We start from the raw sequence: 15,266 nt of genomic DNA, 5'->3' as shown, positions 1-15,266 counted from the left end.
GGCGTCCTGAACGGAGTGCTCACCCCCTTCTCTATCCGGGGCCCTTCCGCTTCCGGTCCGCCGGAGCCGAGTTGGTGTTTGGCCGCTACGCTTTCGCCACAACGGTGGCTTTTGCGCGGACTCTGACATACACAATAGCGGTAGAAATACACCTTCTCACAGTTTTTGAATGACTACACTGGTGCATGGTGGAACACGGGGGCACTTAGATCGGGGACTTTTCTACGGGGTGCCAGGTAAGGGGAAGGTGCGCGCGAATCGGCTGAAGCGGATTGGCTGGCTGTAAGTACCAATCAGTGGGTCCGCTGACGTTCCCCGTGCCGCGGCTTCTTGACAGGCCCCGGAGTGCGGACCCTTCGGACTTAGGAACGTGGGGAGCTGAGTCCAGAGGTGAGAGCAGGGATCCCCCTTCAGAATAAAACTCCCTAATAGAGCGGCTGTGCCCCCTCGGTCGGCCGGAGCTGCGCGGCCCCGCAGTCTGCCCTCAGAATCTCCGCTGTGGACGGCGTGAGTTCGGTCCTGCCCTCCCACTCCCATCCCATGTTTGCACGGGAATCCTTTTCTTATTTCACCCCTGCGTTATTTTTTTTCTTTAAAAAAAAGTGGGGGGAGGGAACTAAATAATAATTTGTCGAAACAAGTCTACATGTTGAACCGATTGAAACTAAAGCTAATGGTTATTATTTACTAAAAATATTTAGCCAAGGAAAGAAGAGCAGTACGAGTGTTCTAGGTAAAGGAAAAGCATTCAGAAAGGTTGGGAAGAGCATTCAGCAAATTTGTGTCTTTGGGAAGCAGGTGCTGGGGAGGAAGAAGCCTGGAGAGATAAGCAGAGGCACTGTAAACTGGGTTAAGGAGTTTGAGCTTTATCCCAAGGCCAATGGAATGTTATAAAAGTGTCCTAAGCAGGTGACAACACGGTATCTACTTGTTGGAAAGGTTACTGTGGTTTGTGCCGTATTCTGTTTTGTCCCAGAATAGTGTCAACTGATGTGATGAGGAAAAGCTTAGAGCAGCGGTTCTCAACCTGTGGGTCGGGACTCCTTTGGGGGTCGAACGACCCTTTCACAGGGGTCGCCTTAGACCATCGGAAAACACATATATAATTACATATTGTTTTTGTGATTAGTCACTATGCTTTAATTATGTTCAATTTGTAACAATGAAAATACATCCTGCATATCAGATATTTACATTACGATTCATAACAGTAGCAAAATTACAGTTATGAAGTAGCAACGAAAATAATTTTATGGTTGGGGGTCACCACAACATGAGGAACTGTATTAAAGGGTCGCGGCATTAGGAAGGTTGAGAACCACTGGTATAGACTGTAAGTCTAGGAAGGAGGCTGACAAACCTTTACAGGATGTTGATTCTTACTCTGTTTTACTAGATTTTCTTCTTTTTGAACAGCATCCAGTTTGCCTTGTGGGATATTTTTTATTTTCTATTTTCTGTGTATCTTCTTCCCACATGAAAATCTTTCCAACACCCATCTCCCTTCCCTCTACCCCCAATCTGATCTCATACAACATCTAAGATCTCCAAGATCACTTCTTGGTTCCTGATCTCTTTGATTTTTTAAAATATATTTTTATTGATTTCAGAGAGGAAGGGAGAGGGAGATATAGAAACATCAGTGATGAGAAAGAATCATTGGTTGGTTGCCTCCTGCAAGCCCCACACGTAGGATGGGGCCGGCAACCAGGGCATGTGCCTTGACCGGGAGTCTAACTGTGACCTCCTGGTTCAGAGGTCGACGCTCCACCACTGAACCAAGCCGGGGCGGTGCTGTTTCTTTGATTTTGTATTCACCAACTGTTCCATCAATTCTATTATCCCAGCCATGCATCCCTTCCTCAGACTCCTCTCTGCTCTTTTCTCCCTGTTCTTTTTGTTGTTGTTGTTCTTGAGAATCCTGCCTAGGAATGCAAAGTTCTCTATGGGCATATTTTTCCTTAAATAAAGCTTAAAAGAAACTGTCCTCCTTTTTTAAAAGGTGCACTATATTTTCACCACAAAGATGAAAACACAAGGATAAAAGGAGGAAAAACTAGAATAATTGGCTTCGAGTCACACAAATAAAATCTCTGAGTAGTGGAACATTTTCTTAATAGCATGTTTTTATGAACTTATAACGTGCTGCTTTTTTGTTAGTTCTGCAGATATCCTGCCAAAGAAGATGAAGAAAAACAGAGAAAGATCCTGCAGCAGAGAGAGGGAATTTGTGTATAAATTCAAAATAGGAAGTCAGTGCTTAGAACTGAGGGTGCCCCTCAAATTTCCTGTTCAGGAGAATGTCAGCTACTTACATGGGCGCCTGATGCTGCTGCACAGCTTGCCATGCTTTATAGAAAAAGGTGAGGACTGATTTTTTTAATACTATTTTATTGTTTAGCTAGAGTTTCTGACATTAAAAGTTTCATATTAGAAAGCATACAAATAAGAAGCATTGGAAAGAACCATAAAATATAAAGTGGTTAACTGCTTTTAAGAATAAAAAGATTCCCCAGACCTTTGTTCTATTTAGTGCTTTTTCCTATAACTTGTAGTTGTTGATAAGGCAGGTTAATATAAAAATTAAATTATATAATGAAAAATTAGTTACAAAGTCTGGAATAGAACTTTTAACCTCTTAGTTGGATGAATTCATAAGGCACTTCAGCTGTCAGTTATTATAGAATTATATTGCTAAATGCATTGCCCCTTTAATGATCTGGTTCTCAGTTCCTGAGATGTCATGGAAGAGAAGGAATATAAATCGTTGAATAATTTTTGCTTACCTAAATTAATTCCATGAAGTCATCTGTATTAAACCATTTTAAAAGCCTGTGTTCTACCTCACAGATGAAGAAAAAAATTTAATTGAGAATGTGTTGGATCATAGAAAGTTAGAGTTAGGGAACCTGAAAACTTTCTAGCACTATTTCATTGTACAGGTAAGGAAATCTGCAAATAAAAAGGTTAAAATATTTGCCTACGGCAGTGGTTCTCAAAAGTTGTTCCCTGATCAGGAGCAGTAGCATCACCTGGAAACTTGTTAGAATTGCATATTCTTGAGCCCCACCCCATTCTTGCTGAATCAGAAACTCTGGGGGTAGCATGCAGCAAGCTACTTCAGTAAGCCCTCTCGGGCATTCTAATAATGCATGCCACTGGTCTAATGTAACGTGGTGGACAGAACACAGGCATACTAACTTCTATCCCAGTGCTCTTTCCATTATATCTGTTTTTTAAGTATTGTCTCTAAAATTGGATTTATACAGCATCTGAACTACATCAGTTTTAATACACTAATTATTTAATTTCTTCAAATTCAAAGTATGTAACAGTGTATATATAGGAAACTTTTTCATTTAAGTACAGTAACCTTCAAACCCTTGAAATCTGTAGAAGTTTTTCTGTATGTGATTTTACCAACTCAGTTTCAAACTGAAACATCAGGCTTAAGAAATTAACATTTCAAATTAGTATCAAGGTTATACATGAGTCAAGAATTTTGACCATTGTCCATGCAGTAACCTGTAATAGTAAAGAAAAATGGTTGTGCAAAGACCTTGTATGTATATATGCATCACCCAGGGACTCAGACAGTGGGGTGGTGAGGGCCTGAGTGGGGGGGTTGGCAGGGATCGATGGGGGAAAAAAGGGGACATATGTAATCTATATTATAAAAGGCCCATGGCAGTAATGCGGTAACGCCATAACAACCACCAGGAGGTGCATTGAGCACCTCTCGGTCCCTCCCCCCTCCCCTTGCCCATGAGCAGCGGTTCTCTTGGCAGATGGGGTGGGTTGGGGCAGGGCACGGTGGCGTGAGCTACTAGCAGGGTGCACCCTGGGCCTCTAGTACTTCCGATAATAAAGATATTTTTAAAAAAGAAAAATGGTTGTGAAGTAGATAAATGATCCCCTAAGTTTATTTTATTTTATTTAGACATTGTACTTGATAAAATAAAATTTGACATTGGATTGCTTAGGTAAAATGTTTCCTGTTTTTGTCTGGATTTTGATGATGATAGCATTTCTTGACCCTGATATAGACTTAAAAGAAGCTCTGAGCCAGTTTATAGAAGGAGAATCCCTCAGAGATTATGATAGAGAGGCTGAAGCATCGCTGGAAGCTGTGAAATCAGGTGAAGTAGATTTACATCATCTGGCAAGTACATGGGCCAAAGCTTACGCTGAGGTAAGAAAATAGATCAGATTGTAAATTTTAAGGATATTCTGGACTTTGATGAGGATTTTTAAATTGCTAAGATAATACTGAAACAGGTGTAGATTCCTTTTTTCTCTAATTACAAAAATTTCTTCCATAACATATAATATCTATATATTTAAAAGGCTAATATGCTAAGTGTCCCACCGTTTGACCGGTCACTATAACGCGCACTGACCTCCAGGGGGAAGAAGCTCAACGCAGGAGCTGCCATGATGCGCACTAGCCAGTTACAGAGAAACAGCTCTGCGGGCCTGGCACCTGCAAAGCAGCACTCGGCTTCCCCCCAGCGGGACAAGGGCCCTGCCCCCACCCCAGAGCGACAGCTCACCAAATCGCAGCCAGTGCTGCCGAGACCCCGTGGCGGTACATGCGGCCCACAGCCCAGCCCAGTCCGGAAACGGCCACTGTGGGCGCCTGGTTTCCTCTCCCTCGTGAGAACTAGCCTCCTTGCAGTTTCTTCAGCCCAGGAACACCACTTGCTTTATAGTTAGGTGCAAACATTTCACACTTTCACCAAATGTCTGTGAAGCATTTTCCCATGCCTCATCTCATTTGATCCTTGCAGAAGTCCTGGGGTAGGTAAATAGTAGACTCAGTGGGACCCCCATTTTCTTTTCATTAGCCAGAAAATGGAGATTTAGAAAGTTTAGGAACTTGACCTGACTGAAAATAAGTAAGAAATGGTGGACCTTGAAAATGACTTCAGGTTTTCTCACTGCGCATAATATAGTCAAGTACTGCTGCAGTTAAATATTTTACCCTTTGTTCTCGCTGCGTAATCTATATATGTAAAAGGCTAAATGTCCATTTGTCCAACCAGTCACTATGATGTGCACTGATCACTGACCACCAGGGGGCAGACACTCAATGCAGGAGCTGCCCCCTGGTGGCCAGTGCGCTCCCACAGAGGGAGCGCTGTTCAGCCAGAAGCGAGGCTCACAGCTGGCGGGTGCAGCAGCAGTGGCGGGAGCCTCTCCCGCCTCCACAGCAGTGCTAAAGAGCAGCGAGGAGGCAGGTGGTAAGGAGTGAGGGTCTCCTGAACTGCAAGATGATGTCCACTGAGGGGTCCTGGACAGCAAGAGGGCACAAGCCAGGCTGCGGGACCCTCTCCCCCCACCCAGTGCACAAATTTTGTACACCAGGCCTCTAGTCTACAATAATAATCTGCTTCATGTTGATATTTACTGCTGTGTTGTTGACAATTACCTGAAAGAGAAGTTGGGGTACTTCACTGGGTTGGAAAAAGTTTAGCTAAATCAGAAAGTAGATCTAATTAAGCAAGTTTATATATATAAAAGGCTAAGTTGACTCGCGCACGCACGATACTTATAAAGCTCTCGCTGGCACTAGTCGCACACGTGTGTTTCAGTCTGTCATTGTCGATCGTGAATTTGGTTGACACTTCTATTATAGAGAAAGGGCGAATAGCTATATTAAAATATTTCTTCTAATTAATTTCCTTTCAATGTGCACAAATCCGTGCCCCAGGCCACTAGCATATTAATACTTGACTGTTTCCTTTCTATATGAAGGTAAGTATCCAAGACTCAATACTTTATGTAATGCGTTTATAAAATGAAAAACTACTTTGTCTCTCTAACCAACGTAGTGTTGCCAGAATTAGTAATTAATAATACAGGACACTAGTTAAATTAGAATTTCAGATGAACAGTTAATAATTTTAGTATTAGTATATTCCACATATTCTGTGGAACATATTTATAGTAAAAAATTATTTGATGTTTATCTGAAATTCTAATTTAACTGGATGACCTGTATTTTATCTGGCAACCTTAAACTAGCAGTAGTAGCTTATTTTCATCTGGTTTACTTTTGTCCTCTTACTTACCTTCTAACTGTTTTTAGATAGTTATATAACGTCATCATTTTTCCATTTAAATATATCTTATTTCATAAAGTCTAACATGCCATTGATCATAATACATACCATTATTTTACTTACTACTAAGAACACTTCTATTTTTAAACTATGATAGAATGCCAAAAAATATAAAATATATACTGATTTTTGAGAGTTGTATAATAAAAAAATATGTATCTTAGAATTGATGGAATACAGTATATTCAGAATCTCTTATATGCAAGGTACTCTACTAGGTGTTGGGTGTAAAATAGTGAGTGAGACAGACACAAGTGAAATTTACATTTTAATTAGAGAGCCAGATACAGGAATATGTAAACAAACAAATTTAATAATTGCAAGCTATAATGAATGAATTGCAAGCTATAATAACACTTTATACTTATTAACTTACATTCCACTTTAAGTAGCTCAGTCTATGAGACTTTGAAAGAGATCAATTTTATGGGGTCATATTTGTTATTCTAAGCAGATTGCTCTGTGCCCAGTAAGGTTTCCTAAAAAAGATGACACTATGCTCATATATTATTTTAAATACTAAAAACATAATTATTTTATTAAAAAAATCTGTGACAATTACAATTTAAAGAATCATAATCTTTCTGCTGATAAAAAGAAATAAAGCTGTAAGATGTATTAAAAGAGTAATTTCACTTAATTTATTCAACCAATATTTTTATACCCATTCTAAAATGGGTTGGGTGTAGAGCTGAGGCTAAGTCTTTGCCCTCAGGAAGCATACAATCTAGTAGGAAGATACAAAGAAATCCACAGACTGTTGTAACACTGTGCAGTCAGTGGGATCAGTGTGGGAACATGTAGAGAAGTTGGGGGAAGAAGGAGTGTTCAAGAAAGAATGACTGAAGAAAGCAGTTTCTCCTCTAGGGGTGTTCTTATTTTGATATAAAATCTGGAAGCAAAACCTCCCCTCTCCCTGATTTTATGTAACCAAAGAGAGAACTTCCTGAATACTAGGTCAATAAATGCTTATTTGCTTATCTTTTTTTTTTTTAATATATACTTTTTATTGATTCAGAGAGGAAGGGAGAGGGAGAGAGAGAGAGATAGAAACATCAGTGACGAGAAAGAATCACTGACCAGCTGCCTCCTGAGCCCGCTGCCCGGGCATGTGCCCTTGACTGAAACTGAACCTGGGACCCTTCAGTCAGCAAGAAGTTAGAACTGAATTTGATATACCATGCTTAAGAAAGCAGGGAAATGTGTACTACATTTAAAAAAGATTATCATCAAAAGGTGGTTAAGGTAAGTTTCATGAAATATCTAGGAAATCCGTTTACAGAAAACGGATCTCATACCCTCATAACTCTAGATGACTGGTATTCTTATAAACATTCTGTTAACTTCTTTTTTAACGCTCCTATTATTTGTCTCAGTGTTAGTGAAAGTTTGTTTACTCATATGTTGCAGAGATGCTTCAGCACTCCTCTGTCTCTTCAGTGCAGGCTGACACTTCATCCACTGAGCCACACCAGCTTGGGCTTTTATCTTATTATAAAAAATAATTACCATATTTATAAAATTTATGGTTTTACTTATTTTTTGTGTGCTTTAGCCATTCTAAAAATAGGAATTTGACCATCTTTCATATTAATGATCCTAATAATAGTAACAATAATAGTAACACCAATGTACAAAATAATAACACTTTATACTGATTAACTTATTTAATCACAAGAGTACAGATTAACAGTGAATTAAAATCATCAGTATCAATTGAAGCAAGTACTCTGTTCTACCCTATGTAAAATTAGTAGGTACATAGCACTTTTTGTTTTTTTTTGGAGTTCAGAGTTCTAGCAATGCCAGGATTTTAGAACTATAGTAGCTTGATCATCTTTAAAGAAGTAAGGAAAGAAAAAGCAAAGAAGCTATTTCTAACAGTAAAAAAGGAAATATTGACAATCGGGAAAATAAATGAGAAAACCCAATATGTCTATATTGCTATAGACATACCCACTGGATATATCTGGACTCTCACTGTCAATGATAATTATAAAAGCCAAGCAGCTCAATACAAGCTCAAGAAAGACGGGAATCAGTGACCAAAAGGAAGGAATTAAAAATGAAAAGGAAACTCTGTAATAGATTGCAAAAGGGCTGGCAGAGATTAGAAGATGCAGCACTGTGGAGATTAGAAGAATCAAATTATGATTAACAGCAGACTCTGATGGTGCAGGCAGGACAGAGTAGTAGAAGAGACAGAGGAGTGCTAAAGCATCTTTGCAACATATGAGTAAACAGTCTTTCAGTAACACTGAGACAAATAATAGGAGCATTAATAAAGAAGTAAGTTAACAGAATGTTTATAGGAATACCAGTCACCTAGGGTTATGAGGGAATGAGCTCCATTTTAGATTATTTCAGATGTGGTGTACTTAAATCATGAAACTTACCTTAACCACCTTTTGATGAAAATCTTTTTTAAATGTAGTACACATTTCCCTGCTTTCTTAAGCATGGTATATCAAATTCAGTTCTAACTTCTTGTTGACCCCAGGGCATCCTTATAAATGTACTAGAGGCCCCGTGCATGAAATTCATGCGGGGGTGGGGGAGAGTTCCCTCAGCCCAGCCTGCACCCTCTCCAATTGGGGACCCCTTGGGGGATGTCAGACTGCCGGTTTAGGCTTGGTCCCACACTGGCAGTCAGACATCCCTCTCGCAATTCGGGACCACTGGCTCCTAACTGCTCACTTGCCTGCCTGATCGCCCCTAACCACTCTGCCTACCAGCCTGATTGCCCCCAACTGCTGGCCTGATCGCTCCCAAAATGCACCTCCTGCTGGCCTGATTGGGGCCAGGGTCGGCCATGGGGAGGGGCTATGGTCGGTGGGCTGGCCAGCCACGCCCCCGAATAGGGTGGGGGGGTGCCAATCAGGGGCCAGCGGCTTGGGGGAGGAGCCATGGGTGGTTGGCTGGCCAGCCCTGCCCCTGATCAGGGTGAGGGGGCTGATCTGGGGTGGGGCCCAGCAGGGGGAGGGGCTACAGGAGATTGGCTGGCCGGCTCTGCCCCCTATTGGGGTGGGGGGGGGTGCAATCAGGGCAGGCAGTTTCAGGGAAGGGCTGCGGGCCTATTATGGTGGGGCTTGGCCAGCCAGCCCACTTTTTTTTTTTTTTTTTTGGCAACTTCACTACTTTTATTTGTGGTGCCTGTGCTATGTCTCAAAAATACCTTCTCCCCCTGCCTGGGACAGCACTGGGGACGGGGCAGCAAAAAATAGAAGACGTCCCTCCCTATTGCACACGGACCCTATATACAGGCCCACCTGGCCCAGGCCAGTGGGATGCTTGGCACATTCTCAGACCCCCGCTCAGGGGCTAGAGGGGTGACTGGTGGCAGCACATGTGAAAGGGGACCTCTGGGTGGCCACTCTGGTCCTGCCTGCAGCCCTGGTCCCCCTACCTGGCTCAGCCTCCCGTCTCCATCCTGGCCTCAGATGGCCCCCTTGGCTTCTGGGAGCTCTGTCCTCCCCTCCCCTGGAGGTCCCAAGGGGAGGTTATGGCTTCTCAGAGACTCCCCAGCAGCCCTGTCACTCGTGTTTACATAGGGGGAGGGGTGCATGTGGCAGAAACAGCTGTATAAATGCGGATGCAGGGGCAAGTCCTCTGGGGTAACTTGGACAGTTTGCTAATGACGCGGATCAGCACCACGTTCTCCTCCTTGAGGCACTGGTTGTCAGCCCAGAAGTTGGACAGGACCTTCAGCTCCTCTTCCAGCTCAGCAGCCTTGTGCTCCAGAGCCCTGGGTTCAAATCTCTCCAGCTCCAGGAGGGTCGGCCTCTCTGCAAAGCGCTCCTGCCTCTGCGTGGTGTGCTCCAGCTCCACCTTGAGCTGCACCAGCCCCAGTGTGGTCTGGGTCAGGGCCTCACAAAGTCTCTAGTTCTCAACACGCAGCTTTGCATAGAGCTTCCTGAAGCCTCCCTAGGGCTCTTCTGATTCGGGCTGGTGTTCTGGGTTTAGGTCTTGCTGCCTCTGGAGGGGAAGGGCTGGATTTGGGCTAATGTCGGCTGGCTTCACCTCCTCCCCCTTCACAGGCCCTCTCCTCTCCTTGCGAACTCTGCAGTGCTCCCTGGAGGCCTGTGGTCCCTGTCCCTGCCCGTCAGGCACCTCTACTCTCTGGGCCGGGCCATCAGAATTCTCAACCCCACAGACTCAGGGCTGCCAGGAAGGGTCCAGGCTCTGTGCGCCTTGCTCTTGATCAGGATGGGAGAGTAATATAAGGGGCAGGCTGGCAGGGTGGAGGGGCTGCAAGGCTGGCTGAAGGCCCCAACCCCTGATCGGCTGGTTTGCTGGCTACAGTGGATGTCATAGTGACCGGCCCAATCAGAGCCATCAGAATTCTCAACCCCATGGACTCGGGGCTGCCAGGAAGGGTCCAGGTTCTGTACGCCCTGCTCTTGATCAGGATGGGAGAGTCCTATCAGGGGCAGGCCAGCAGCGGGGAGGGGCTGCAAGGCTGGCTGAAGGCTCCAACCCCTGATCGGCTGGTTTGCTGGCTACACTGGGCGTCATAGGGACCGGCTCAATCAGGGCCATCTCTGCTGGTTTGTGTCTCCGCTGGCTCCGGCCCCAGCAGCCCAGTGCCGCGGCCGTGGGGGCTGGAGCTGGGCCAGGACCCACTGGGGCTTGTGTCTCCTCTGGCTCTGGTCCCAGCAGCCCAGCGCCACTGTCGCAAGGACTGGGGCTGAGGTCCAGACCCCCTGAGGGCTTGTCTCCCCACTGGCTCTGGCCCCAGCAGCCCAGCGCTGGCCGGGGGAAGGGGATGCAGAAGGTTGGCAGGCTGGCCCCACCCCCAGGTCGAACTCCATCAAACTCCCAGTCGAGGGGACAATTTGCATATTACCCTTTTATTATCCTATAGTAGGGGCCCGGTGCACCAAATTCATGCACGGGGGGTGGGGGCCCTCAGCCTGACCTGCACCCTCTCGCAATCCAGGACCGCTGGCTCCTAACCACTCTGCCTGCCTGCCTCATCGCTCCTAACCTCTCACCTGCCTGCCTCGTCGCCCCTAACCCCCTCTGCCTCGGCCCCTGCTGCCACAGGTTGGTCTGGAAGGATGTCCAGAAAGTCGTTCGGCTGTCCAGTCTAATAAGCATATTATGCTTTTATTATTATATATAATAAAAGGGTAATATGCAAATTGACCCTAATGGCGGAACAACCAGTCACTATGATGCATAGTGACCACCAGGGGGCAGACGCTCAATGTAGGAGCTGCCTCCTGGTGGTTAGTATGCTTCCATAGGGGGAGCACCGTTGAGCCCGAAGCCGGCTCATGGCTGGCCAGCGCAGTGGTGGTGGCAGGAGCCTCTCCCACCTCTGTGGCAGCACTAATGGCTTAGGCGCACTCCCTTAGACATCCCCTGAGAGCTCCCAGGCTGCAGAGGGATGTCTGACTGCCAGCTTAGGCCTGCTCCCCAGGGGATCAGACCTAAGCCATCGGTTGGACATTCCCCGAGGGCTCCCAGATTGCGAAAGGGTGCAGGCCGGGCTGAGGGATCCCCTCTACCCGTCCCCCCCTGAGTGCACGAATGTTGTGCACCAGGCCTCTAGTACATCTATACTAATAATAGCCTAGGTCAGTGGTCGGCAAACTCATTAGTCAACAGAGCCAAATATCGACAGTACAACGATTGAAATTTCTTTTGAGAGGCAAATTTTTTAAACTTAAACTATATAGGTAGGTACATTGTTATTAACTTAATTAGGGTACTCCTAAGGCTTAGGAAGAGCCACACTCAAGGGGCCAAAGAGCCTCATGTGGCTCGCGAGCCGCAGTTTGCCAACCATGGGCCTAGGTGGTCATCACGCCCTCACACATCACGCCCTAACGTCGTCACAAGATGGCCATCACAAGATGGCCATGTGCACAGCGGAGGCAGGGCCCGGCTGAGGAGGCAGTTTGCGGCAGGGGAGGGCAGTTGTGGGTGATCAGGCTGGCAGGGGAGGGCAGTTGTGGGTGATCAGGCAGGCAAGGGAGGGCAGTTGGGGGCGATCAGGCCAGCAGGGGAGCAGTTAGGCGTCAATCAGGCCTTCAGGGGAGCAGTTAGGTTGCGATCAGGCTGGCAGGCAGAAGTGGTTAGGAACAATCAGGCAGGCAGGCAGGTGAGCGGTTAGGAGCCAGCAGTCCTGGATTGTGAGAGGGATGTCCCAGATTGAAGAGGGTGTAGGCCAGGCTGAGGGACACCCCTCCCTCCCCCATTCACGATTTTTGTGCACCGGGCCTCTAGTTATATAAAAGCAAAGGTCATCACCAATCCCACTGTCCTAAAATAGCCATCACTAGCATTTTGTTGATCACATCCTTGCTATTTTACAGAAATTGGGTTATAGCATAGTGTTTTGTTTTTATTGTGGACACTTCTCATCTCTTCCTCCACATTAGCCCCTCCCCATCCCTGCCTCCAGGTAACTCATGTTAACAACTTAGTTGACATCTTTTAATTTTTGCATGTGTACTAAGATAATCCTAGATAGCCAATATATACACATATATAAGAAGACAAAGTCTTTCTGTCCTTGATTGATGTACAAAAATAGAATCATTATATACATGCTTTTCTGTAGTGTGTTAAATAAAAACCCTACATCGTGATTTAAGAATGTCTGTGTATCATTTGTAGACCACATTAGAGCATGCAAGGCCTGAAGAGCCCAGCTGGGATGAAGATTTTGCAGATGTGTACCATGACCTAATTCATTCTCCTGCCTCTGAAACGCTCCTAAATTTGGAACATAATTACTTTGTTAGTATCTCAGAACTGATTGGTGAAAGAGATGTGGAGCTGAAAAAATTACGAGAGAGGTATTTAAAATTTCTTGCACTATCATAATTAAATGTTACATCGTCAAATGTGTCCTGCAGAACTTGTTTTTATTTTGTTATAAAATTGAAGAATAAATAGAAAAAATTCTTTAATATTAGAAATTAATTTTCTTGTGTGTTTAAATGTGTAATTTCAACTGGGAAATCCTCATAAGTTTATAAAACTTCTCAAGTTATTTATTGAAATAAATAATGGTGACTTTATATATTCTATTTCTCATAAGAAGAGCAGCTTATTTCTGTACAAAATGCTTTGGATGCTGTCTTAGTCAGTTCAGGCTGCTATAGCAAAATACCATACATTGGGTAGTGTAAACAACAGAAATTTGTTTCTTACTCCTGGCTTATAGATAGTACCTTATTGATGTGTGCTCACATGGCCTTTCCTTACTGTGTGCTCTTACTGTGTCTTTTCTAGAGTGAGAGCTCTAGAGTGAGAGCTCTAGCATCTCTTCCTTTAATTCCATTATGTGGACTTCAACTTCGTGGCCTTTTTTAAGCCTAATTACCTCCCCAAAAGCCCTACCTTCAATACCATCATATTGGGGAGGTGGTGTGGGATTAGGGTTTCAACATATGAACTTGGAGGGGACACAGACATTCAGTTCATAACAGGTGCCCTATCTCATCCTTACCACAACCCTACTGTTATACCCATTATGCAGATGAGGAAACTGAGGCTTCAGTAACTTGTCTAAGGAAAAGCTAGAATTTGAAACCAGGAAGTCTGACTCTAAAGCTATTAAGCACTCTGATGGCGAACCTATGACACGCGTGTCAGAGGTGACATGCGAACTCATTTTCTTGGTTGATTTTTCTTTGTTAAATGGCATTTAAATATATAAAATAAATATCAAAAATATAAATCTTTGTTTTACTATGGTTGCAAATATCAAAAAATTTCTATATGTGACACGGCACCAGAGTTAAGTTAGGGTTTTTCAAAATGCTGACACGCCGAGCTCAAAAGGTTCGCCATCACTGCACTATACCATACTGCCTCCCTATTCAGGACCCATTTAAAACCTTGCTGTGACGCCGAAACCGGTTTGGCTCAGTAGATAGAGCGTCAGCCTGCGGACTGAAAAGTCCCAGGTTCGATTCCAGTCAAGGGCATGTACCTTGGTTGCGGGCATATCCCCAGTAGGAGATGTGCAGGAGGCGGCTGATCGATGTTTCTCTCTCATCGATGTTTCTAACTCTCTATCTCTCTCCCTTCCTCTCTGTAAAAAATCAATAACATATATTAAAAAAAAAAAAAAATAAATAAAACCTTGCTGTGACTAAGTCCATAGTCTCAGTTCATTTTGTAAGCTTATTTACATTCGGGGGGGAAAAAGCAAAAACACTAATAATATTCCAAGAAGTGTTGATTAGATTTGAATTCATTTTGTATGAATTACTTAATAGAGTATGCAGTGTTTTTATGATCCACTTTTTTCTTCAGAGTAAGTAAAAAATTGCTACCATTATTTTAAAGCATAACTTTCTAGACTGCTTCCTAGTAATTCTATAATTAGTAATTCAGGACACGTTTCTTCCAAATAACCCATTTTGATCTAGCTGACTCTAATTACATTAAGTTAAAAACATTTATTTATAAGACTTTAGGTATATGTGGCATTAAGATAAGTTTTAGTGTTGCTGATGTAAAATTTCTTTAATTGTGAAAGTTTATTAGGAAAAATTGCATATTATGAAATCAGTCCCAAAGCAATAAATTTAAAATGATGTACTGGTTTGCTTCTGGCCTTCATTAGCTTCTTATTAGAAACTTTGGGACTAGCAAGATGAGAATAATGTGTTACTTTGAGGGTTGTCATAGTTTAAAAAAAAACTTAAAACACAGAAATCATAGCAAATAGATTTAATCATTTTTCCTGTGGCTACTGTCTTTTGTGTACCAGATCAGTATTCCTATTTTGCATAGATTTGTAACTTTTCATAATAATTCAACTCCTTTGGACTTTTTATTCTTATATCCAATAAGATATTAGAACTGTTTCTGGTTCAAAAAGAATATGATGTTTTGAGACATTTGTCACTCTTTATGTGTTTGGGTTTGCTGATTAGCTGTTTTGAAGCAGTTTATTTTTTCTAGATGGGATACCTGTAGTATGGGTAGTTGCCACTGGGTAAAGAGTTGAAGCTGTGTCCCTAAGGGAGAGAAACATTTTTTCTAGTTCTTTATTATGTAGCCAATAAAATTGTGAATATATTTTCAAGATAAGAACAAAATAAAATTAGAGTTTTAAATATACTTGTAATAAAAGGCTAATATGCAAATTGTCCCCGTGGGAGTTCAACCGCT

General features: G+C 43.4%; 1 protein-coding gene across 5 annotated transcripts in view; it reads left to right on the top strand.

The window, feature by feature from the left end:
• The first annotated feature begins 76 nt into the window (after window positions 1–76).
• CUNH12orf4 (chromosome unknown C12orf4 homolog) overlaps window positions 77–15,266 on the top strand; it is a 73,158-nt gene continuing 57,968 nt past the window's right edge. For 3 of the 5 annotated variants that reach the window (XM_036300162.1, XM_036300163.1, XM_036300160.1), the window contains exons 1-4: window positions 255–390; window positions 2,161–2,363; window positions 4,047–4,192; window positions 12,753–12,934. In XM_036300162.1, coding sequence (XP_036156055.1) covers window positions 2,186–2,363; window positions 4,047–4,192; window positions 12,753–12,934 — 506 coding nt within the window. In that variant the 5' untranslated portion in view covers window positions 255–390; window positions 2,161–2,185. The other 2 variants (XM_036300161.1, XM_036300164.1) reach the window with 2 other exon arrangements.

The sequence above is a fragment of the Myotis myotis genome, unplaced genomic scaffold (genome assembly GCF_014108235.1).
Source record: "Myotis myotis isolate mMyoMyo1 unplaced genomic scaffold, mMyoMyo1.p scaffold_m19_p_3, whole genome shotgun sequence".
Lineage (NCBI taxonomy): Eukaryota > Metazoa > Chordata > Mammalia > Chiroptera > Vespertilionidae > Myotis > Myotis myotis.
Note: the sequence above shows the minus strand (reverse complement) of the source record. Positions and strands in the feature narration are given on the sequence as shown.